Raw genomic sequence first — 25,593 nt, forward strand, 5'->3', positions numbered from 1 at the left:
AAATGACAGTTTGCTGGTTAAAATCACGCACATGAAAGGAACTGTCGAAAATGTCAGACTGACCTGTAGTGTCCCCAGGTTTGACCTCAGCCTCCAGCTCCACGGTAATTCGCGTTACCTCTTTGTTAGGGGGGTTACGAGCACGGCGGCCTTTCGTTTTCTTGGACGAGTCGCATTTAAGGTTGACGAACGTTACCAGGCAGTTACTACAGGGCTGCCCACCTCCTGAACACGCACAACATCACACCGCAATTATCATGCAGCACAGATCCATCATTATCAGGCAACGGATGAGGACCAACCACTCTACCTCAGACTTACCTGGTCCCACAGTCCTCCCCCTGTCCTCCGTCCTGCCAGTCAGTTTAGGGTGCAGATGACATTTAGCGTTTTTAATCTTGAAAGAAGCTGTCTGCTTCACTGGTGGCGCCAAAGTCTCTACACACAAACACAACACAGTGGGCAGATAAAAAACACAACCTCACAACAATCACTGCCGTCCACGCGAATGATGAGGACTGAAGGACAGGCTGAGCTCTGTGCGGCTGGGGAGGGATTAATGTGTAAAATGGACATTTACCGGGATAGCGGTGAAGTTGTGGATTGAGTCGGGATTAGATGCTCCAACATGTACATTATGTGGTTTATTACCCTGTATGCCAGGTGTGTGGCAAAGTATTTTAATGGCTTATGTGTGGGTGTGTCTGTCTGTGACTGTCTGTGTCAATGGACAACATCACTCAGAAACAGGTGAGCGGATTCTCACCAAAACATGTCATTGCTTGGCTACTGGAGTACACAGCAGAAACTGCAACAAGTTATAGATACATATATATATATATATATATATATATATATATATATATATATATATATATATATATATATATATATATATATTAGTGCAAATAGAGCTTAATTTAAAAGCAGTATAGTATAGCAGAGTATATCTCTGCCACTAATGGGGCAAGAGAGGTGATCCAAAGCTTACATCAATCACCTAGTTATTTGTCATTATGTAGTATAAGTGATGTCATGATAACGTCAATAAAATGTCATTAAATTATATCAGTATAGTCTGACAAACACCATTTCCTGGATATGTGCATATTAACAACATCTGGCATATTGGTCTCGCTCCTAACACTCACCCTATATACTGAAATCACTATCAAACTTTAACGTGTGTATGGGAGGTACGCATCGCCCCCTCCCTTACCTTTTATTCCCTTTTGCATATGAAGTTAAAATGAAAAAGAATATACTGTTGTGGACGGCAGCGAACCTATACAGCTATGACTGCTGCTGGAGTTGAGCCTGGACGGAGTCTTCCCTCTGAGAATGGGGATGCCACAGCTCACCGAGTAACTGCTATCGGACTCTGCAAAAGGTCAAAAGGTCATACACTATAAAGAATATCAATATAAACTGAGACTGCTGCTCATGTACGTCTGAAAATAAGGCGACATACCTGCCAGATAATGAGCCTTAGAAGCGCAGGTGAGCGAGCAGCTCTCCTTCTTGCCCGTTTTGCTGCAGGTCAGAGTTGCCTTTGGCGCCACCATCCCAGGAGGACACTTCACCAGCTCTGAGGGAAAATAAAATCACACACCATCCTCAAGCAAAACCAAAAACAACCACACACTGGTTCAAGAGCTGCCTTTTAAGCTGTACAACAGCTAACTAACCACAGGGGGGCAGCGGCGACACGTACCAACACAGTCCTTCTTGTTCCAGTGCAGCTTGTACCCTGGTGGGCAGGTGCACTCGTAGCTCCCCAGAGTGTTAATGCAGCCGTATTTACAGCCCCCACGGTTTATACTGCATTCATCAATATCTGCAATTAAACACGTTGATATGGAGACATTTAGCAGCAAAAGAACAAGTACATGCTCACAAAGGCACAAACTCATTTTATGGTTCATAGCACGCGAGGCGAAAAAGCTCTTTCATGAGAAGGATGAAATTAGAACACTAGAAAACAAGGCAGTTAATCTACAAAGGTCTGGGGCACATTTATAATTATGTTTTTGGACAAAAACATGTATTGTATATGAAACACACACACACACAAACACACAGAAATATTAGTGTTCTATATTAAATTATTCAAATAAGTGGTGCTGTGCATTTGATGATGATTTAGATACAGTATCCTGCCAATCACAGGTTTCATGAACAGATGTGACAAAATACTGATTTGTGTAATATGGGTGCAGCCGTGCAAAATGGTTGAGGATCACTGCTTTGGAGGAGTTTTGTGAGACCCGTAGATGTCTTTATGACTATTTAATGGCATTATGGGGGCTACAGAAAGCTGAACTTCCACAGGTAAGATGATAGAGCAGCAGACAACGTCCATAATATGTTTAACTGTGAAGGTGGAGACGCACAGTTTGTCACAATGATAGTGATTTTTTTTTAAAAATCATAAAAATTCTATACATAACTTTTAACCTTGCATTCAGATATTTTGTCACAAAAGTAGCTATTTTACAAATTTAGAAAGCTTAAAGTAAAAAAAAGAAAAAAAGAAATCCCAATATATAAAGGATATAAAGTTCCCAAAATTAAAAAGGCATCATGGAAAAAAGGCAAAGAAAATCTTGCACACAGTTTCACCTCTTAGACACAAAAAGACATAAAATAAAATCCTAGCATGTTTCATAGGGCTGCAACTGACTGTTTGTTTTTAATTATCAACCTGTAGATTGTTTTCTGGGTTAATCCATTAGCTGTTTGGCCCATGAAATATCAAAAAACAATGAAAAATATTGATCAATGTTCCTCAGAGCTCAAGATGATGTCATTAAATTGGCTTGAGAGAGTAAAGAAACAAGAAAATGTTCACATTTAAGGAGCTGAAATTAGACTTTCTGCATTTAAGGACAAACAAACAAATGAATGAATGAGCAAAATAGTTAATAAATTTAATAACTGATTAATAATCAATCATTGTAGCTTTGCTGCATGCTTAGTAGCTTTTTGACACATTCAGACTTCTATACTTTAGTCTACACATTGTTTTATAGCCTGTGGATTTAATCCTTTTGAAATAATTGAAAGAGAAAACGAACCGTTTGGAAAGCGCTGAGAGAAATGAGGACTTCCTGTCAGGTCGGTTCACTTTATCCTGTCAGACGCTCTCATTCTTGGAGAATTAATGTGTTTGCATGTAAACAGAAGTGATTCCTGGTTTTGATGTCACCACATTCAATTTCATGCTCAAAGCATCTCCGCTCTTCACGGAGAAAGACAGAGACTTGTGGCGTGTGGCGTAAAACGCAATTGCTTTTTCATCCCCATGCTGAAGTAAAATCATTTTAAAGAACCCAGGAAACAGGCAGCAGACAGCTATAGATCTCAAACAGAAAATTAGTTTATTGGGTAGAGATGAAGATGCTACCACGGGAAAATAGCGGCGACGCCCCGAGAGCGAGACAGATAATAGCAGTGACTGATGATCTGGTCTGCTGATATGAAAAGCTTCTCTTTGTCTCATTCGATTATTCACCCTGAATAAAAACAGTCTGCAGGCCTGATGACTTCATCAGCCGTGTTTGGCCACTACGAAGCCGTTCAAGTTAAATGACAAAGAATTCCAATGAAGAGCTGATGATAGAGAAGCTCATCTGCCAGAAACTGATGGCTTGACATCACTGGTCCTCCCATTATTAGAGCCAAAGAGATTAATGTGAACTTCATTCCTCATCTCTGTCTTTTGTGTTTTACACAATTGTGTGTTTTGTTTGTGATGGGCATAAAGGGGGAACTGGGCAAATGTAAATAACATACAATATAATCAAACCTACTGCATTGCTCTGAATATATGACAACCTCATTTTTTCAAAATATTCTTGTTAAAAACAAAAATCAAATCAAATCAATTTTATTTATATAGCGCCAAATCACAACAGACAGTTGCCCCAAGGCGCTTTATATAGCAAGGCAAAAGCCATACAATAACTACAGAAAAACCCCAACGGTCAAAACGACCCCCTGTGAGCAAGCACTTGGCGACAGTGGGAAGGAAAAACTCCTTTTTAACAGGAAGAAACTGTTAAAACAACAAAAAACCCTAAACCCAAATCTTTTTCTTTTAGTAAACCAAATGCTTTTATTAAAAAAACATTCAAATTAAGCAGATTTTATAGGCAGCCCCTCATGTTTTTTTCAACCACGTGTTGACACAATGGTGCATTTCGAACCATGACAAGGTTTTCTGACTGTATTTTCAAGTATTTTTGGCTGGCAATCTTTAAACATTACACTGCTACAACCCCTGGCAAAAATTATGGAATCACCGGCCTCGGAGGATGTTCATTCAGTTGTTTAATTTTGTAGAAAAAAAAGCAGATCACAGACATGACACAAAACTAAAGTCATTTCAAATGGCAACTTTCTGGCTTTAAGAAACACTATAAGAAATCAAGAAAAAAGATTGTGGCAGTCAGTAACGGTTACTTTTTTAGACCAAGCAGAGGAAAAAAATATGGAATCACTCAATTCTGAGGAATAAATTATGGAATCACCCTGTAAATTTCCATCCCCAAAACTAACACCTGCATCAAATCACATCTGCTCGTTGACATTGACCCTATGTCATGAAATTGACCCTATGTGTCTTTTTGCAAGGAATGTTTTCACAGTTTTTGCTCTATGGCAAGATGCATTATCTTCTTGAAAAATGATTTCATCATCCTTAAACATCACAAAAGTGTCCAAAATATCAACGTAAACTTGTGCATTTATTGATGATGTAATGACAGCCCCAGTGCCTTTACATGACATGCAGCCCCATATCATCAACGACTGTGGAAATTTGCATGTTGTCTTCAGGCAGTCATCTTTATAAATCTCATTGGAACGGCACCAAACAAAAGTTCCAGCATCATCACCTTGCCCAATGCAGATTCGAGATTCATCACTGAATATGACTTTCATCCAGTCATCCACAGTCCACAATTGCTTTTCTTTAGCCCATTGAACCTTGTTTTTTTCTGTTTAGGTGTTAATGATGGCTTTCGTTTAGCTTTTCTGTATGTAAATCCCATTTCCTTTAGGCGGTTTCTTACAGTTCGGTCACAGACGTTGACTCCAGTTTCCTCCCATTCGTTCCTCATTTGTTTTGTTGTGTATTTTCGATTTTTGAGACATATTGCTTTAAGTTTTCTGTCTTGATGCTTTGATGTCTTCCTTGGTCTACCAGTATGTTTGCCTTTAACAACCTTCCCATGTTGTTTGTATTTGGTCCAGAGTTTAGACACAGCTGACTGTGAACAATCAACATCTTTTGCAACATTGCGTGATGATTTACCCTCTTTTAAGAGTTTGATAATCCTCTCCTTTGTTTCAACTGACATCTCTCGTGTTGGAACCATGATTCATGTCAGTCCACTTGGTGCAACAGCTCTCCAAGGTGTGATCACTCCTTTTTAGATGCAGACTAACAAGCAGATGTGATTTGATGCAGGTGTTAGTTTTGGGGATGGAAATTTACAGGATGATTCCATAATTTATTCCTCAGAATTGAGTGATTCCATATTTTTTTCCTCTGCTTGGTCTAAAAAAGTAACCATTACTGACTGCCACAATCTTTTTTTCTTGATTTCTTTCTTATAGTGTTTCTTAAAGCCAGAAAGTTGCCATTTGAAATGACTTTAGTTTTGTGTCATGTCTGTGATCTGCTTTTTTTTCTACAAAATTAAACTGAATGAACATCCTCCGAGGCCGGTGATTCCATAATTTTTGCCAGGGGTTGTATGCTGTATTTCATGGGTACTTGAGAGTTGTTTGATGTCTTTGCTGCATTTATGACCACAAACGTACAGCTTGCTTCATAACTTCTGCACACTTTATGGTTATCTGACATTAGAGGAACACTCTTTCCAGGATGATCACAGTGACTTCCATTATGTGGTCCACACTTTCATGGGTTGTCACCTGCTGTTGTGGATATATATGAAAGTCTGGTTATGAGATGACATCCCTTCCCCCACCACCACCAAAGTCCTCAATATTAATGCCAACTGTGAGTATAGAAGGTATACTTATTTGCCTATGGATGCAGGAATAATTTCAAAAGAGGATGGGACAACTTTGGCATAGTCCATCACAAAAAGGATTTGTGTGGCAGTAACAATAATGGCATTGATACAAAAATTTTGAATTTCAATTGCTATGCATTTGCTTTTAATTTTAGCGGATGTATTATTGGTTACTGCCACAAATACATAAATAAATAAACTGGGTCACTAAGAGATAACATTAGCCTTATAGTACTAAAAACTACAGTCAGGCTACATTTTGCAGTGCTAGAATTAATCTGGTGATAATTCCTTGAGACTATTTCTTTAAATAACTGCCAAAAATAACAAAGTTTGTAATGCATTTCAAAAATAAAAGCACAGCTTTTTCATTGCATTGATAACTTTTTATCTTGGAGAAAAACACAATGTTGATGTGTAGCAGATGCGAACGTTTTAAATAGAAATATGAGCGGGGTGGGGTTTAATTCATGGCTGGTTTGGTGGAAGCATTTTAAAAAATATAATTAAAAAAAATTTGGAGCCTGGGAGCATATCCCCCCCAAACCGTCCCAGTTCCTACAGCCCTGTAGTTTCCAGTTTCATGGCTCAATTAAAAATATAATGCGTTTATATCGAGTTCAAAGGAAATTAATTTTAAAATACGCTGAGCATTTGTTCACAGCAAGATTGTTTTCTTAGCTGATAAGTAAGAAATTACCAGAATGTTTTGTGAGCAGAGAAGAAAAATGACTGGATTCACTCTCATTGTAGAAGAATGTTGACAGGACTCCACTTGACAGCAGGTCAGTGACCTAATTGGATTTGTTTAAGGGGAGTCTATTGTTAAACACTGAGCACAACTTTGGAGATTGTTTGCCAGCTATATGTCGTCTGGACAACCACACTGGGAATAACATAACCCCGCTTATGTCTGGCAGTGGAAAAAGTACAAGAGGGAGCGTCATAAATCTGTAGGGTTATCTAACGTTCTGAAGGCGGCGATGAAAAGCGAGCGGGAACCATTCATCACTGGCTCTTGTAACAACAGTACAGAGAGTCATTTACACCTGACCATCTTCTCCTCTGTGGCCTTCAGCGTCGCCTGAACATGGTCCATCATGTGAGTAAAAGCCTTACAAATCCAATTCTGGGTCATTTCTTCCCTGAATTGACAGCTATTAGTCTTCACTGTGGCTGGAATGGATCTTAGAAAGCTATTAGAACAAGTCAGAGTACACTATAGTATGCAATTCCAAAGATACACACAAGGATGGGAAGAAATAACAGGAAAACATTACAGTACAACACAATTAGGCTTCGTCACACATTTCTGCCTCAGTGTTGTGAGCTTTGTAAAGCTAGTATTTATGTGTTTATGTGGTGGTCATTGTTTTGCAGAATAATGTATATCTGGGCAGCACGGTGGCTTAGTGGTTAACACTGTTGCTTCACAGTGAGAAGGTCCCAGATTCACTTCTGACTTGTTTCTTTCTGTGTGGAGTTTGTGTGTTCTCCTCAGTTAACATGGGTTCTTACCCTGTCTTCCAACTTCCTTCAACTTCAAAAATGGATCGTAGGTGTTAGTTGAGAGTGTGAATGTGGTTGTCCGTCTACATCAGTGGTGTCCAAACTATTCCAGAAAGGGCCGAGAGGGTGCAGGTTTTCATTGCAGCCACTGACTCCAGCAGGTGATTTCACTGATTAACATCAGTTTGAGCAGGTGGGATGAGTTCATCAGACTTGCTTGCCTCTACTGGTGGTTGGCTCTCACTGCGGTATTGTATCACTTCCTGTTCCGGAGCACAGCGGTGTTTTTCTGTATCTGTTAGCTGTTTAATCTGCGCAGTTAGATTGATCTAGTTATCTAGATTACGATTTGTTTCCCAGTGTAATCTTTACGTGCCTTAACTAAAGCACTCCTTCTGCTGAATCACCTCTAAATTATTTACACATTATTCACTTTGCGTGTTTTTAGGAATCCGCTAGCTTAGCGTAGCTACTAGCTCTTAGCCGATTTAGCATGGCGGCTTCTCCTGTCTCTCCCGCACTTTTCTGCTCTGGGTGTGAAATGTTTAGTTATTCCTCGGCCTCCTTTAGCAGTAACGGTACTTGTAATAAGTGTAGCTTATTCGTAGCTTTGGAGGCCAGGCTGGGCGAATTGGAGACTCGGCTCCGCACCGTGGAAAATTCTACAGCTAGCCAGGCCCCTGTAGTCGGTGCGGACCAAGGTAGCTTAGCCGCCGTTAGTTACCCCCTGGCAGATCCCGAGCAGCCGGGAAAGCAGGCTGACTGGGTGACTGTGAGGAGGAAGCGTAGCCCTAAACAGAAGCCCCGTGTACACCGCCAACCCGTTCACATCTCTAACCGTTTTTCCCCACTCGACGACACACCCGCCGAGGATCAAACTCTGGTTATTGGCGACTCTGTTTTGCGAAATGTGAAGTTAGCGACACCAGCAACCATAGTCAATTGTCTTCCGGGGGCCAGAGCAGGCGACATTGAAGGAAATTTGAAACTGCTGGCTAAGGCTAAGCGTAAATTTGGCAAGATTGTAATTCACGTCGGCACGTTGGGCCCCTCCCCAATCAGACCAGGAGTGACATGTTTAGCCGCATGTTCTCCTTGAATTGCTGGCTGTCTGAGTGGTGTCCAAAAAATGAGGTGGGCTTCATAGATAATTGGCAAAGCTTCTGGGGAAAACCTGGTCTTGTTAGGAGAGACGGCATCCATCCCACTTTGGATGGAGCAGCTCTCATTTCTAGAAATCTGGCCAATTTTCTTAAATCCTCCAAACCGTGACTATCCAGGGTTGGGACCAGGAAGCAGAGTTGTAGTCTTACACACCTCTCTGCAGCTTCTCTCCCCCTGCCATCCCCTCATTACCCCATCCCCGTAGAGACGGTGCCTGCTCCCAGACTACCAATAACCAGCAAAAATCTATTTAAGCATAAAAATTCAAAAAGAAAAAATAATATAGCACCTTCAACTGCACCACAGACTAAAACAGTTAAATGTGGTCTATTAAACATTAGGTCTCTCTCTTCTAAGTCCCTGTTGGTAAATGATATAATAATTGATCAACATATTGATTTATTCTGCCTTACAGAAATCTGGTTACAGCAGGATGAATATGTTAGTTTAAATGAGTCAACACCCCCGAGTCACACTAACTGTCAGAACGCTCGTAGCACGGGCCGGGGCGGAGGATTAGCAGCAATCTTCCATTCCAGCTTATTAATTAATCAAAAACCCAGACAGAGCTTTAATTCATTTGAAAGCTTGACTCTTAGTCTTGTCCATCCAATTTGGAAGTCCCAAAAACCAGTTTTATTTGTTATTATCTATCGTCCACCTGGTCGTTACTGTGAGTTTCTCTGTGAATTTTCAGACCTTTTGTCTGACTTAGTGCTTAGCTCAGATAAGATAATTATAGTGGGCGATTTTAACATCCACACAGATGCTGAGAATGACAGCCTCAACACTGCATTTAATCTATTATTAGACTCTATTGGCTTTGCTCAAAAAGTAAATGAGTCCACCCACCACTTTAATCATATCTTAGATCTTGTTCTGACTTATGGTATGGAAATAGAAGACTTAACAGTATTCCCTGAAAACTCCCTTCTGTCTGATCATTTCTTAATAACATTTACATTTACTCTGATGGACTACCCAGCAGTGGGGAATAAGTTTCATTACACTAGAAGTCTTTCAGAAAGCGCTGTAACTAGGTTTAAGGATATGATTCCTTCTTTATGTTCTCTAATGCCATATACCAACACAGTGCAGAGTAGCTACCTAAACTCTGTAAGTGAGATAGAGTATCTCGTCAATAGTTTTACATCCTCATTGAAGACAACTTTGGATGCTGTAGCTCCTCTAAAAAAGAGAGCTTTAAATCAGAAGTGCCTGACTCCGTGGTATAACTCACAAACTCGTAGCTTAAAGCAGATAACCCGTAAGTTGGAGAGGAAATGGCGTCTCACTAATTTAGAAGATCCTCACTTAGCCTGGAAAAAGAGTCTGTTGCTCTATAAAAAAGCCCTCCGTAAAGCTAGGACATCTTTCTACTCATCACTAATTGAAGAAAATAAGAACAACCCCAGGTTTCTTTTCAGCACTGTAGCCAGGCTGACAAAGAGTCAGAGCTCTATTGAGCTGAGTATTCCATTAACTTTAACTAGTAATGACTTCATGACTTTCTTTGCTAACAAAATTGTTGGGAAAGTGTAGTGACACGGACCCACAACAGGGGGCGCAAATGAACGGTCAATAGATGAGCCAAAAAGTAACAATTTAATGTTGTGAATGTGCACAACGAACATACAGACAATCACAGAATATCATAACAGTCAATACACAGGAGGTGACGTGTGGGCAGGCTCGAGGATAGAAGACGTCTGTCCTGAGAAGAGCCGGAACCACACGATTTCCGCTGCCCCAGAACCTGGTGAATACTGGAGCCGCCAAGTCCCGAATTCCCAGGTGATCACCGTCCCCGACTGTCGGATCTGGTACTGCTGGTGAAGAACAAAGACAGTCAAGTGTGGGTGTGTGTACACCCAGTAACAACTACGGTGGGAATGCCACCTCCACCTCTCATTCAATATGTTGCAGCGGTCTCAGCTGAAAAGGAGCGCCGTCTTGCACAGCCTCCTCACAAACGACCGGTTCTCCTGCAAATTCTCAAAATAACAGAGTTACAAATCTCACAAAAAGGCTGAGAGTGTTACCTCCTATGAAGTATGATATCTCGGCAACGAGGTGGAGATGACGTCTGGTCTTTATGGAGTGAGATGATGTTGAGTAGATGGGTGACAGCTGTCAAGAGGTAATGAGCGACAGCTGTCACCCCCGGCTGTGTCCATGGCGGCAGCGCCCTCTCGTGCCTGAAGCCCGCACTTCAGGCAGGGCACCCTCTGGTGGTGGGCCAGCAGTACCTCCTCTTCTGGCGGCCCACACAACAAAAATTTTAACTATTAGAGAAAAAATTACTCATAACCATCCCAAAGACGTATCGTTATCTTTGGCTACTTTCAGTGATGCCGGTATTTGGTTAGACTCTTTCTCTCCGATTGTTCTGTCTGAGTTATTTTCATTAGTTACTTCATCCAAACCATCAACATGTTTATTAGACCCCATTCCTACCAGGCTGCTCAAGGAAGCCTTACCATTATTTAATGCTTCGATCTTAAATATGATCAATCTATCTTTGTTAGTTGGCTATGTACCACAGGCTTTTAAGGTGTCAGTAATTAAACCATTACTTAAAAAGCCATCACTTGACCCAGCTATCTTAGCTAATTATAGGCCAATCTCCAACCTTCCTTTTCTCTCAAAAATTCTTGAAAGGGTAGTTGTAAAACAGCTAACTGATCATCTGCAGAGGAATGGTCTATTTGAAGAGTTTCAGTCAGGTTTTAGAATTCATCATAGTACAGAAACAGCATTAGTGAAGGTTACAAATGATCTTCTTATGGCCTCGGACAGTGGACTCATCTCTGTGCTTGTTCTGTTAGACCTCAGTGCTGCTTTTGATACTGTTGACCATAAAATTTTATTACAGAGATTAGAGCATGCCATAGGTATTAAAGGCACTGCGCTGCGGTGGTTTGAATCATATTTGTCTAATAGATTACAATTTGTTCATGTAAATGGGGAATCTTCTTCACAGACTAAAGTTAATTATGGAGTTCCACAAGGTTCTGTGCTAGGACCAATTTTATTCACTTTATACATGCTTCCCTTAGGCAGTATTATTAGACGGTATTGCTTAAATTTTCATTGTTACGCAGCTTTATCTATCCATGAAGCCAGAGGACACACATCAATTAGCTAAACTGCAGGATTGTCTTACAGACATAAAGACATGGATGACCTCTAATTTCCTGCTTTTAAACTCAGATAAAACTGAAGTTATTGTACTTGGCCCCACAAATCTTAGAAACATGCTGTCTAACCAGATCCTTACTCTGGATGGCATTACCCTGACCTCTAGTAATACTGTGAGAAATCTTGGAGTCATTTTTGATCAGGATATGTCATTCAAAGCGCATATTAAACAAATATGTAGGACTGCTTTTTTGCATTTACGCAATATCTCTAAAATCAGAAAGGTCTTGTCTCAGAGTGATGCTGAAAAACTAATTCATGCATTTATTTCCTCTAGGCTGGACTATTGTAATTCATTATTATCAGGTTGTCCTAAAAGTTCCCTAAAAAGCCTTCAGTTAATTCAAAATGCTGCAGCTAGAGTACTGACAGGGACTAGAAGGAGAGAGCATATCTCACCCATATTGGCTTCTCTTCATTGGCTTCCTGTTAATTCTAGAATAGAATTTAAAATTCTTCTTCTTACTTATAAGGTTTTGAATAATCAGGTCCCATCTTATCTTAGGGTCCTCGTAGTACCATATCACCCCAATAGAGCGCTTCGCTCTCAGACTGCAGGCTTACTTGTAGTTCCTAGGGTTTGTAAGAGTAGAATGGGAGGCAGAGCCTTCAGCTTTCAGGCTCCTCTCCTGTGGAACCAGCTCCCAATTCAGATCAGGGAGACAGACACCCTCTCTACTTTTAAGATTAGGCTTAAAACTTTCCTTTTTGCTAAAGCTTATAGTTAGGGCTGGATCAGGTGACCCTGAACCATCCCTTAGTTATGCTGCTATAGACGTAGATTGCTGGGGGGTTCCCATGATGCACTGTTTCTTTCTCTTTTTGCTCTGTATGCACCACTCTGCATTTAATCATTAGTGATCGATCTCTGCTCCCCTCCACAGCATGTCTTTTTCCTGGTTCTCTCCCTCAGCCCCAACCAGTCCCAGCAGAAGACTGCCCCTCCCTGAGCCTGGTTCTGCTGGAGGTTTCTTCCTGTTAAAAGGGAGTTTTTCCTTCCCACTGTAGCCAAGTGCTTGCTCACAGGGGGTCGTTTTGACCGTTGGGGTTTTACATAATTATTGTATGGCCTTGCCTTACAATATAAAGCGCCTTGGGGCAACTGTTTGTTGTGATTTGGCGCTATATAAAAAAATTGATTGATTGATTGATTGATGTTTTGGCTCTGCGATCAACTGGCGGCCTGTCGAGGGCATACCCCGCCTCTCACCCAATGGCCACTTACATTACAAAGCAACTTGTATGTAATATAACAAAACAAAAGACATTGCATAATTATCTGTGGCCACCAGATGGCCCCGTGTACATGCATGACAAGCTGCTCCTGTATAATAATCTGACGTACTGTCTGATCCACACTCAGGAGCAAGAAAGTGGTGGTAATGCACCATTTAGCTCAATGTTGACTATGATAAAATAAGATGAAAACGATCTGAATGAGGAGGACAGACTGGGTCTTGGAGAACGAGTGAAATTAATGCTCTCAAACTGGAAGACCATGCAGTTGAATAAAGAGAAATGATAACCTTTATACACTCTTGAATGAAGCTACAGAATAGCCTTCATACTATATGGCACTCCACTTGCTTGCATTTTGTAGGACAGCCAGACTCGTAATGAGGATGGCTAGACCAAGGTAAGGCTAACTGTAATGTTATAAACATATCAATTAACCGTTTATTTATATTTATTCAGGCAATCCTGCACAAGTTTTTGCCAGTTAATTTTGTTTCTTGTTGCATGAAGTTGTAGTACATTTCAAAAATAAATGCAATTGATATGCATTTTTTTCTTCTTCATCTTGCTCTTTTGGACAGATAACAATTATAATAACTTGGATTTATAGGAACCCAAGTTTGATTTACAAAGAGAGGCAAAGGCCTTGGTAAAGAAGTGAAATTTCATCAGTGCTTTGAGTATGTACCACAGACATCCAGTCATCTCCAGGTTAGTATCCAAGTCTCACAATCATACAGTAAGACAGGAAGCACCACGATCCTAAAAACCTTTGTTCTCCTACAGAGATATCGGCATCACCACACACTTTTGCCCAGTGACTTCATGACTTCAAAAGCTCTTCCCAGGCATCTCTCATTCTCCAAAGCCAAAGAGAAGGTGAAGTTGAACACTGCTGATGGCCAGGTCCAGGAAGCCTGATCGTAACAAAATGCTATTGAACTGCCTCAACTACTGAATAGTTCCACTGGAGCCAATGAGAATTAAGGGCTGTCTTCAAGGGCACTTTAGCAGTGGTAATGACAGTGGAACATCTGCTGTTCTTTCACCTTTCTGACCCAGATTTATTGCTGTAGTTGGAGCACTGTAGCAGCGCAGCTGCATTCACCGCTTGGCGATCCTTTGGGCCATCACTCACCAGCATCTGTAATGTTCTTTATGTTGATGTAACACTTGTGATCAGTAAAACTGCTGACAGGAAACAGTGAAAATCAATGCAAAGTTTTTTCCAAATACATGAACCATCTCGCTTATAACTTGACGGCCCGAGGCACAGTAGACAGCAGCAGATTCTTCCTGGTGATAAGCACTCCATCAAAGCCCTGCTGCAACACCCTGATGTGCTCCAGCGGGCCTCTTTCTGCCTGCCAGGCACATATGATGCGCCCCCACACACCTCCTCTTTACACCAAAGGCTGTTTCTGTTATCTCTGCCACACTGCATACACAAAGTCCCTGCAAATGTTTCATGGACGCTGCCATATTCCACCTTTGAAAGAATCGTGACATTGGTTCTGCATGTTTTAGTCCATTAACTTCAGCATAAATCGACTACACGTTGCACAAGCGCCAACCATTTTTCAAAGTGTTGGATTGATTTCTCGCATTCCAGGCAGCCACCTGTTTCAGTTCATTCCAGTACATCTGAAAATCAAATTGCAAAGACTTTAAAGCTGCCCTGAGATGGTACGTCATCAACCATAGTGAAGAAGTAGTTACATTTATCTTTTCCCCGGAGAGACTTTTCATGTTTCAGGTCGTTTTGACCTTTAGGGTTTTTACGTAATTATTGTATGGCCTTGCCTTACAATATAAAGCGCCTTGGGGCAACTGTTTGTTGTGATTTGGCGCTATATAAATAAAATTGAATTGAATTGAATGTTGCTGTTGTAAAAGATGTTGGGACATCGAGAGTCAAAAGGCAGCTGGTGAAAGGACCCAGTATTTATAATCCAGACTTGTGACAATGACAACATAAATTCAGTTGATTTTTGAGCCAAAAAGGAAAAGACACGAGTCTTAGGTGTCAGTATTTCCCAACAGCACCACCAAGCAGGGGCGGCTCCAGGACAATTGGGGGCAAGCGGAAGGTGAGTGATTTATTAGGGTGACATGGCATGTCATGTGCATGCTATGTAATCCACATAAATATTACCACCTTTAAAAAGCAGATTATGGTTTTTCTTCTGCTTCTTGGATTTGTTTGCTTTATAGCAGGGTTTAATAATTCCATAAAACCTGGAAAAATGTTTGAGCTTGGCCCCCAATAAGAATCATTAAATCTTCAGAACTTAATTCAAATGTGTAACTTGACACTACAAGTTTTCAGTATTTTGCACAATTTCTAGAGAACAAATACTTGAACAATGATGACAAAAAATATGTACAAAGCTAATCAGGTGCATTATATTGCTAATGGTAATGCTGAGGAATCTGGTTACAGTGAAGGTTGTTGGTAGGTTCAGCTAAATTATACTATAAATATAAATAAATAAAATATAAATAAATAAATTGAAATGGAATTGAAACGTATAATCAAATCAAATCAAATCAATTTTATTTATATAGCGCCAAATCACAACAAACAGTCGCCCCAAGGCGCTTTATATTGTAAGGCAAAAGCCATACAATAATTACAGAAAGACCCCAACGGTCAAAATGACCCCCCATGAATTAGCTTGTCAGCATCACTCTGAGACAAGACCTTTCTTTCTTCTTTCCCTGACCTCCAGTAATACTGTGAGAAATCTTGGAGTCATTTTTGATCAGGATATGTCATTCAATGTGCATATTAAGCAAATATGTAGGACTGCTTTTTTGCATTTGCGCAATATCTCTAAAATTAGAAAGGTCTTGTCTCAGGGTGATGCTGAAAAGCTAATTCATGCATTTATTTCTTCTAGGCTGGACTATTGTAATTCATTATTATCAGGTTGTCCTAAAAGTTCTCTGAAAAGCCTTCAGTTAATTCAAAATGCTGCAGCTAGAGTGCTGACAGGGACTAGGAGGAGAGAGCATATTTCACCCATATTGGCTTCTCTTCATTGGCTCCCTGTTCATTCCAGAATAGAATTTAAAATTATTCTTCTTACTTATAAGGTTTTGAATAATCAGGTCCCATCTTATCTTAGGGACCTCATAGTACCATGTCACCCCAATAGAGCGCTTCGCTCTCAGACTGTAGACTTACTTGTAGTTCCTAGGGTTTGTAAGAGTAGAATGGGAGGCAGAGCCTTCAGCTTTCAGGCTCCTCTCCTGTGGAACCAGCTCCCAATTCAGATGAGGGAGACAGACACCCTCTCTACTTTTAAGATTAGGCTTAAAACTTTCCTTTTTGAAAAAGCTTATAGTTAGGGTTGGATCGGGTGACCCTGAACCATCCCTTAGTTATGCTGCTATAGACTTAGACTGCTGGGGGGTTCCCATGATGCACCCAGTGTTTCTTTTTATTCACCTCTTTTTGTTCTGTATGCACCACTCTGCTTTTAATCACTGGTGATTGATCTCTGCTCTCTTCCACAGCATGTCTTTTTCCTGATTCTCTCCCCTCAGCCCCAACCAGTCTCAGCAGAAGACTGCCCCTCCCTGAGCTTGGTTCTGCTGGAGGTTTCTTCCTGTTAAAAGGGAGTTTTCCTTCCCACTGTCGCCAAGTGCTTGCTCATAGGGGGTCGTTTTGACCGTTGGGGTTTTTCTGTAATTATTGTATGGCTTTTGCCTTACAATATAAAGTGCCTTGGGGCGACTGTTGTGATTTGGCACTATATAAATAAAATTGATTTGATTTGATACATATTTGCTTAATATGCACATTGAAGGACATATCCTGATCAAAAATGACTCCAAGATTTCTCACAGTATTACTAGAGGTCAGGGTAATGCCATCCAGAGTAAGGATCTGGTTAGACACCATGTTTCTAAGATTTGTGGGGCCAAGTACAATAATTTCAGTTTTATCTGAATTTAAAAGCAGGAAATTAGAGGTCATCCATGTCTTTATGTTTGAAAGACATTCCTGCAGTTTAACTAATTGGTGTGTGTCCTCTGGCTTCATGGATAGATAAAGCTGCGTATCATCTGTGTAACAATGAAAATTTAAGCAATGCTTTCTAATAATACTGCCTAAGGGAAGCATGTATAAAGTGAATAAAATCAGTCCTAGCACAGAACCTTGTGGAACTCCATAATTAACCTTAGTCTGTGAAGAAGACTCCCCATTTACATGAACAAATTGTAATCTATTAGATAAATATGATTCAAACCACTGCAGTGCAGTGCCTTTAATACCTATGGCATGCTCTAATCTCTGTAATAAAATTTTATGGTCAGCAGTATCAAAAGCTGCACTGAGGTCGAACAGGACGAGCACAGAGATGAGTCCACTGTCTGAGGCCATAAGAAGATCATTTGTAACCTTCACTAATGCTGTTTCTGTACTATGATGAATTCTGAAACCTGACTGAAACTCTTCAAATAGACCATTCCTCTGCAGATGATCAGTTAGCTGTTTTACAACTACCCTTTCAAGAGTTTTTGAGAGAAAAGGAAGGTTGGCGATTGGCCTATAATTAGCTAAGATAGCTGGGTCAAGTGATGGCTTTTTAAGTAATGGTTTTAATTACTGCCACCTTAAAAGCCTGTGGTACATAGCCAACTAATAAAGATAGATTGAACATATTTAAGATTGAAGCAATAATTAACGGTAGGGCTTCCTTGACCAGCCTGGTAGGAATGGGGTCTAATAGACATGTTGATGGTTTGGAGGAAGTGACTAATGAAAGTAATTCAGACAGAACAATCGGAGAGAAAGATTCTAACCAAATACCAGCATTACTGAAAGCAGTCAAACATAAAGATATGTCTTTGGGATGATTATGAATAATTTTTTCTCTAATAGTTAAAATTTTATTTGCAAAGAAAGTCATGAAGTCATTACTAGTTAGTTAAAGTTAAAGGAATACTCGGCTCAATAGAGCTCTGACTCTTTGTCAGCCTGGCTACAGTGCTGAAAAGAAACCTGGGGTTGTTCTTATTTTCTTCAATTAGTGATGAATAGTAAGATGTCCTAGCTTTACGGAGGGCTTTTTTATAGAGCAACAGACTCTTTTTCCAATGAAAATCTTCTAAATTAGTGAGATGCCATTTCCTCTCCAGCTTATGGGTTATCTGCTTTAAGCTGCAAGTTTGTGGGTTATACCACAGAGTCAGGCACTTCTGATTTAAGGCACTCTTTTTCAGAGGAGCTACAGCATCCAAAGTTGTGCTCAATGAGGATGTAAAGCTATTGATGAGATAATCTATCTCACTCACAGAGTTTAGGTAGCTACTACTCTGCACTGTGTTGGTATATGGCATTGAAGAACATAACAAAGAAGGAATCATATCCTTAAACGTAGTTACAGTGCTTTCAGAAAGACTTCTACTGTAATGAAACTTATTCCCCACTGCTGGGTAGTCCATTAAAGTAAATGTAAATGTTATTAAGAAATGATCAGACAAAAAGGGGTTTTCAGGGAATACTGTTAAGTCTTCAATTTCTATGCCATATGTCAGAACAAGATCTAAAGTGTGGCTAAGGTGATAATTCAAACTCTTAAAATGCAAAACATCAGACACGTGCATAGACACCATGCTAACTGGTCAGAAAGAAGTGTGGGTAACATGATCGCACATAGTCCTGGTCAAAATTATTCACACAACTGAATCTTAAGTATTTCATTGAGAATATGTTCGGTAATAAATGTAAATGAATCAATTCTCAGAATACTCAATAAAAATGTTCATCGTTACTGAGCGAAAAAAAAAAAATCCAAACTTTGCACCACATGACACAAACACAAAATGTACCCTGGAAACAATTATTAGTCTTTCAACCCACCTATAAATGAGGCTTACAATGGTTTTAGGGAAAAAATAAAAAGATTTCATGCCATTTTTGACTGCTCAGACTTGCAACATGGGATTAGCTTCAAACTGAATATGCACATAAATCAGGGTTTTTTGTTTGTTTTTGTTTCGTTTTTTTTTTTTTACTGGCAGTCTCAACAAAGCCCTTGTTGCAGTGGCAGATATCGGCTCTCTGCAAAGGTTTTCACTGGAATTTATCTCAGGACTTATTGATGGCAGTTTAAAACAGTCCATCCTTTCCTTTTCAGCCATTCGTTTGTGCAGCTGGATGTGCACTTTAGATCACTGTCCTGCTGAATGACCAAAAACCTTCATCTCAAAGTTGGTGTTCTCACACCAGCCAACACATTTCACTGAAAAATGGCTCATTAATCTTTTTGACATCATTTCTTTGATACAGTCAAAGCTCCTAATAGCAGAGGATCAAACCTGCACCATGTTTTACTGGAGATGCTGTTTCTTAATTTTGTCATGCTAAACAAACTGATGCGCTGCATTTCCAACAGCTCTACTTTGAACTCATATGTCTATAGAACATGATCCTAGAAAGACTGTGGCGTATCTATGAAGGTTTTTGCAAACATCTGTCTCGTCTTTTTGAGTCTTTCAATAGTGGTGTCCTCTTTGTTCTTCACTCACTGGGCGATAAACGGTGTGTTGCTTTTTTTTGGTGGTGCTGTTACAAAACAAACATTCTAATGACAGAGAAATTAATTCTATTGGATTTAATTCTGGGGAGATTCTGAACTAAGTGTTTGAAAATTATGTGTGCCAATAACTTTGTTCAGTACCAGAGGTGGGAAGAAGTCATTGTCAAGTCGTTCTCAAGTCATGAATCGGCAAGTCACAAGTCCCAGGTCAAGACTTGCCGATTAATGACTTCAGAATGACTTGACAGTGACTTTGTCCCACCTCTGCTTGATAGTGACTTGATGGTGAGTTTGTCCCACCTCTGTTCAGTACTGTATCCTGAACACTACAAGTATTAGCATTAGTTGAATGCATAAAGCCAATGGAACCGTTAGGGGTGCGCTCCTCTGATATTTTGTATTGTATCATAAGATGTTACTCATCAATACTGGATCAGATATCAGAAATTAAAATAATGAAAAAATAAACAAATAAATAAACAAACACTTCGGTGAGGAAGGTTCCAGGTTCAAAACGCACCCCTGCTCGTTCTCCATGTAATATGGAGTTGCGTCAGGAAAGGCATCTGACACTCGGATCTGTTGTGGCGACCCAGAGTGGAAAAAAGGGAGCAGCCAAAGGGACTGACTTACTTACTTACCTTCAATTGCATATCTGAGTCATGTATTTTCCTTCAGGGGAACAGAATATTTTGTTTCACAGTTTGAGTTGATGTTTTGTTAGATGGCTAAGTTAGCAAAGTACATCCAGACAAATGTTTTTATTAACAGATTAATTGTTTAAAATGAGGAAAAATGCACTGGATTGGTATGGGAAGATACTGGAGGTTCCTTTACTTGTGTAGACCCCTTTACATTCATCTTTTTATCCATGATGCAACATGCAATGCCATTTTGTTGGGCCAGCCGCTATAAAGCCGAAGTAGGAATGTTCAAAATGTCTTTTAAAAACGCTGTAAACTCCTCTGTTTGGATGCTCCATGCATGGTATCAGGATTCTTTGGATGAAGCTACATTTGCTCCTTACAATGAGAAGCTTAAGGCAACTGAGGGCATTGATCGTTATGAGGTAGAAGCTGGTCTCGATGGTCACATAAATAGCAACACCAAAACACCAGATCAACCATAGAGCTAAAGTTCACACTATAAAGCTGTTTGAACACCTTAAATAATTTGTGCAAATGCTTCTGATGATCACGGGTGGGCAAATAAGAAAAAACAAAACAAAACAAAAAAAATCAACAACAATCAGGTTTTTTAAAATGCAATGGTAAATAGATGGTAAAATGGCTAAAATTGACAGTTTTAAGAGTTTGCAACCATTGCTTCATACATTACTTTACTCATTTCAGAATTATCAAAAAAAAAAGAAAAAAAAAAGCCATTTGTTTGGGTTGTGGTTGAAATATGCTCTGTTGATACAAGATAACCACAGCCGGCATCACTCCCTAGAAGGCTCCCCTGTCCTTTTTCCTTGACGTGTTGTGACTCTCAGAATGTCAGTTTTTTTTTTAGGGACCTCTTGTCTACATTGAGACAGTTTGTGAACCCAAACACCAAGCATGAATTAAGCAGTCTCACCTCAGCGCTAACTGCCATTTCACAGCTTGCCGGCGCTCACTCTATGTTTATGTTCTCTGTCATGTGACATGGCAGTGAGCTAAGAATCCTGGGTAAATATGCACAGAATGGAAAGGGACCTATTGTATCGGACATGAAAAGGTGGTATTGTTCCATCTCTAGTAACAATCACTAATCACTCCTATGCAGGTAATGATACCAAACACCAAATTATTTTAAAAACCTTTGTTTTTAAAATAATTTAGGATGGTGGATCAAATTTAACAGCGAGAACTGGCTTTCCTTTTGGAGCTGCTTACATCAACAATGAACAAGAACTCAAAAAAGTAACTCTACACACAGGATTACAACATGACAACACAATTTTGAGAACTATTACAGACTTTGATGAAATTACTTAGAAAGCAAGTTTCAGGTGCACTAACTGACTGATTCTGACACTGTACTGAAATAATTACAACCCGAAAGGTAAGAAATCAAACCAAAAGCCTTCCACCATGCTTTGGAAAATGATTGAACCAATGCAAAGCATTAAAAATTCAACCACTAATAGGCCTGTGACACCTTAATGATTTAGCTAGCGTATGCTAACAGTCCCGTTTCCACCAAGTATGGGACGGAGTGGCTTGGCTTGCGTTTCAACCACCAGCAGAACCCTTTTGTTTGGCAGGCGGGGCATGTAGATGTTGACATGCCCCCTCCACATGGAGGCCAAACAGAGTAATTTAACATTTTTTTAAATTTATTTAAATTTACTTTTGCCTTCGTCGATCATGGGATTTATATTCATCACATGCAGAATGCTGAAGTGTCGACTGATGTTGGGTAAACACTGACGGGAACGAATGAGGTGCCGTGACTGCTGTAAATTTAAAAATAACTTAATTGTCTTGTGGCACAAATAGCTGGCTTTCTCTGGTTCAGGCTGAGAAATGCACCGGGCACAGACAAACACAAAGGGACTTGTTTTAAAACACTACATTCCTTTAGCCACAACAAGGAGTGGTGGGCACAGTTCCGCTAATCCGCTAATCGTTAATTTTCGTTAGTGTAGTTAGCTTTTCAGCTAACTTTGAAAACCATCAGTGGACCAATTAGCTTCCACTAAATTTAGTTCCACTAACTTTCAGTCCATTAACATTTTTTTACTGGTAAAGTGAGTAAAGTTTAATGGTCAAAAGCACTTGTAAACTCTAAAATCATACATGTTAGTTCCTGTCTGTTGTGTGTCTGCAACAGTCTGTTCTGTCGAGATGAGCTCCCGTAGCATGAATAGTCAGTTAGTGTGTCTGGTTTAAAGATGGCGTGTACATGCAAATCTTTACTTTTTTAAAGTGAAAAGACACTTATTGCTGTATTTTTATGTAAAGCCAAAACTTACATGGGTTTTCTTTGGTGTGGAAGCTCAACACGATGGATGAGGTGTAGATTTTACCAGTCGCGTTGAACGAAACACAAGTGAACTGTGTTTATAAATATAATACAGAGATAAACTGTGAATATTAATATTGCAATTTACTGTTTTTTATAAAGATGATGACTGTGTTTGGGATTTTATTTTTATTTTTTATGAATTTGTTTTGTGTTTGTGAACGCGGCTACGTTAATGGTTTATAAATATATAATATAGAGATAAACTGTGACTTCTAATACTGCAATTTACTGCTTTTGATAAAGATGATGAAAGTGTTTGGCATTTTATTTTTTATTTATTCATTAATTTTTCATGTATACCTTTTGTGTTTGTTACCCTGGGGGTTTACCCAGCAGCCCCTGCTATCTTATCAGTGGCTGACATTGTAATCCAATGTGGCCGAGTCAATACTAAAACTTAGCTGTTAGTGGTAAATTCCATTTAATTTTTTATCAGTTTAGCATTATAAAAGCTAACTTTTCAGTTAGCGGATTAATAGATATCAAAGCTAATTTTTCAGTTTGCTGTGCTCACCACTGACGACAAGGAACTAAAGTATTTTCAGATGTTGTTTTTCAAAATCAGGACGCTTTATGTGGATACGTTTTTGTCATGATGTGATGATGAATCAGACTGAAACAAACAGGTAAGATTAAGACTTTATATCTACTCCATGTGTGAATGATTTTAATATTTGAAACAGTCTGAACTGTTCGCATGATGACTGCAGCTTTCAGTTGTCAATGGACAGTGTCAATGGACAGTATCAATGGACATATTTCTGCTTATGAGTAAATGACAATGCGTGTCAACAATCACATAACTTACGGCTCGTGTATGCGGGACGTATGAGCCATACACTGGCATGTGTTGAAAATATTTTGCATGCCCAAATTTCTTTTTTGAAGAACTCGACGTATATCAGCGTGCTTCAACGTGCTCTTAACTTATACAAAACTTACCCATAAATTATTAGACGTACGCCAGCGCATTTGGCGTATTTTCATACGTAGGAATACGCAGGCTAAATCATCAAGGTGTGACAGGGCCAAAAAATACACAACCTTGAATGTTGCCCTTAAAAAATACACAGTAGAGTGCAAAGAGTACCATTTAAGCTGCCAGTAAAAGTTGTAATTAAGTAAAAGATAAAATAATCTATTTGCAGCCTGATTGTGTCCTTCCTGCCAAAGATAAGAGTGACTAAGGAGTGGTTAGCACAGAGGTGTTGGATACACAGAAGGACTGATGGATAGCAGATTGAAAGTGCATTAAGAGAGGAGACGGTTGGTGGCGGGGGGGTGCTCACCTCCACAGTGTGCCAGGCCATAGAGCACGTAACCTTTATGACAGAGACACTGGAAACTGCCAGCAGAGTTGACACAAAAGTGGTCACAGGCGCGATCGAAAGAGCATTCGTCAATGTCTGTACAGACAAAAAAACAAAACGTTAGAAAGCAGTTCAACAAATTACAACTAAGCCATGGCTCTTTTATGCTCCTATCACAGCATTTTATTTTATTTTTCCCCCATCTCATGTATTGTCCCAGGATCGCAACAGGTCACAAAGAAAAAAGTTTCTTTTAAAAAGAAGACTTGTTCCGTGTGTTGCTGGGTATAGAGGTCGACCTTTAGCAGTTTTCCATTTCCAGGCTCTGAAATTGAGGTATTTTTGAAACAAGTAGTCTCAGGAGGAGTATGAAGAAATTCTGCTCTTCCCTGATAGAACCCGGATTGCTTTTTTCTAGCCACATATAACCTGTCAAGCTCTTTCCCTTTTTTCTTTCTGACCATAGCACCATGCCCCAGAAAGGACAAAAGTACTCGTATTTATGAAGTTACATGAGAGTGTTTTAAAAAAAAAAAAAATCACTCCATCACTTGTAAATGTCAGAATGTGAACCAAGATAATATTAAGGTCCATCTGATCCTGTTTGTCTCACTCCACACTGAAACAGCTGCTTTGCTCTTATTATTCTTATATTTTTCAATAGCCCCTCCATCACTATCATAAACAGGTTGATAAGATGGTTAAATATCTCAATATCAAAGACTGTAAGAATTGATACATCAAGTGGCAGGATGTGGAAGACATAATTTATGACCATCAAAGTTTCTTTCAGTGCCAGCAGTAACCTGCATCAAGTCCAGACAGCACATGCTGGGGTGGAAATTGAAACATGCTACACATTTGTTAGATGCCTAATTGTCTAAATTCAAAAGGACGTTCCAGGAATAGCTTCCACTCATCCACCAAGTCTGAACCTCCTCCTGAATCTGAGGCAGCGCCACCCACCATCAAAAGGATATTACCTGGGTTCAATTAAATAATAGAAGAGAAGAAACCAAGATGGACAGACTGATAAACGGTTCCAAAATACAGCACAAAGGATCTATAAAAGCAAAATTAACCCGCAAGTAATATCTGGTACAATAATATTTTGTGCACTAGGTGTGTGCCACTTCCACTAATAAAGCAATGCTTATGTACATACACGGGCTACGATACAGTTCAGGAACAATACAATGCAGTGTGATAAAATTCTTCATTTAATTTAGAAAATTAAAATAAACCAAGAGTGGTATTGCTTACCTTCATATACAATTCGTCAATCAAAATGGATGAATAACACATACATGAACAATTTGCATCTTTTGAATCACAGTCTGTCACATTCTCATTTTTTCCTTATCTCCAGGTTAGGCATTACATTCAATCTACAATACCTAAGACTCCTAAAAGGGAGCACGTTTTTTTTTTAATATTCTCCAAAATTCCCCAGATTCTAGGCATCTAGTGTCAAAGTTTGTGAATATTTTTGCTGAAGGTGAATCACCATCCAGTATTAAAATTAAAGAGACCTGGCCTAAAGAGCTGGGAATCAAC

At 39.7% G+C, this 25,593-nt stretch overlaps 1 protein-coding gene across 2 annotated transcripts in view; it reads right to left on the reverse strand.

Moving 5' to 3' along the window:
- Nucleotides 1–25,593, reverse strand: part of scube3 (signal peptide, CUB domain, EGF-like 3) — a 316,073-nt gene that overhangs the window by 12,430 nt on the left and 278,050 nt on the right. For both annotated transcript variants that reach the window (XM_034172863.1, XM_034172864.1), the window contains 6 exons: nucleotides 24,016–24,132; nucleotides 1,715–1,837; nucleotides 1,472–1,588; nucleotides 1,286–1,381; nucleotides 322–438; nucleotides 64–225 (listed from right to left, as the gene is read on the reverse strand). In XM_034172863.1, the coding sequence (XP_034028754.1) occupies nucleotides 64–225; nucleotides 322–438; nucleotides 1,286–1,381; nucleotides 1,472–1,588; nucleotides 1,715–1,837; nucleotides 24,016–24,132 (732 nt within the window). The remainder of the gene's footprint in view (nucleotides 1–63; nucleotides 226–321; nucleotides 439–1,285; nucleotides 1,382–1,471; nucleotides 1,589–1,714; nucleotides 1,838–24,015; nucleotides 24,133–25,593) is intronic.

The sequence above is a fragment of the Thalassophryne amazonica genome, chromosome 6 (assembly GCF_902500255.1).
Source record: "Thalassophryne amazonica chromosome 6, fThaAma1.1, whole genome shotgun sequence".
Lineage (NCBI taxonomy): Eukaryota > Metazoa > Chordata > Actinopteri > Batrachoidiformes > Batrachoididae > Thalassophryne > Thalassophryne amazonica.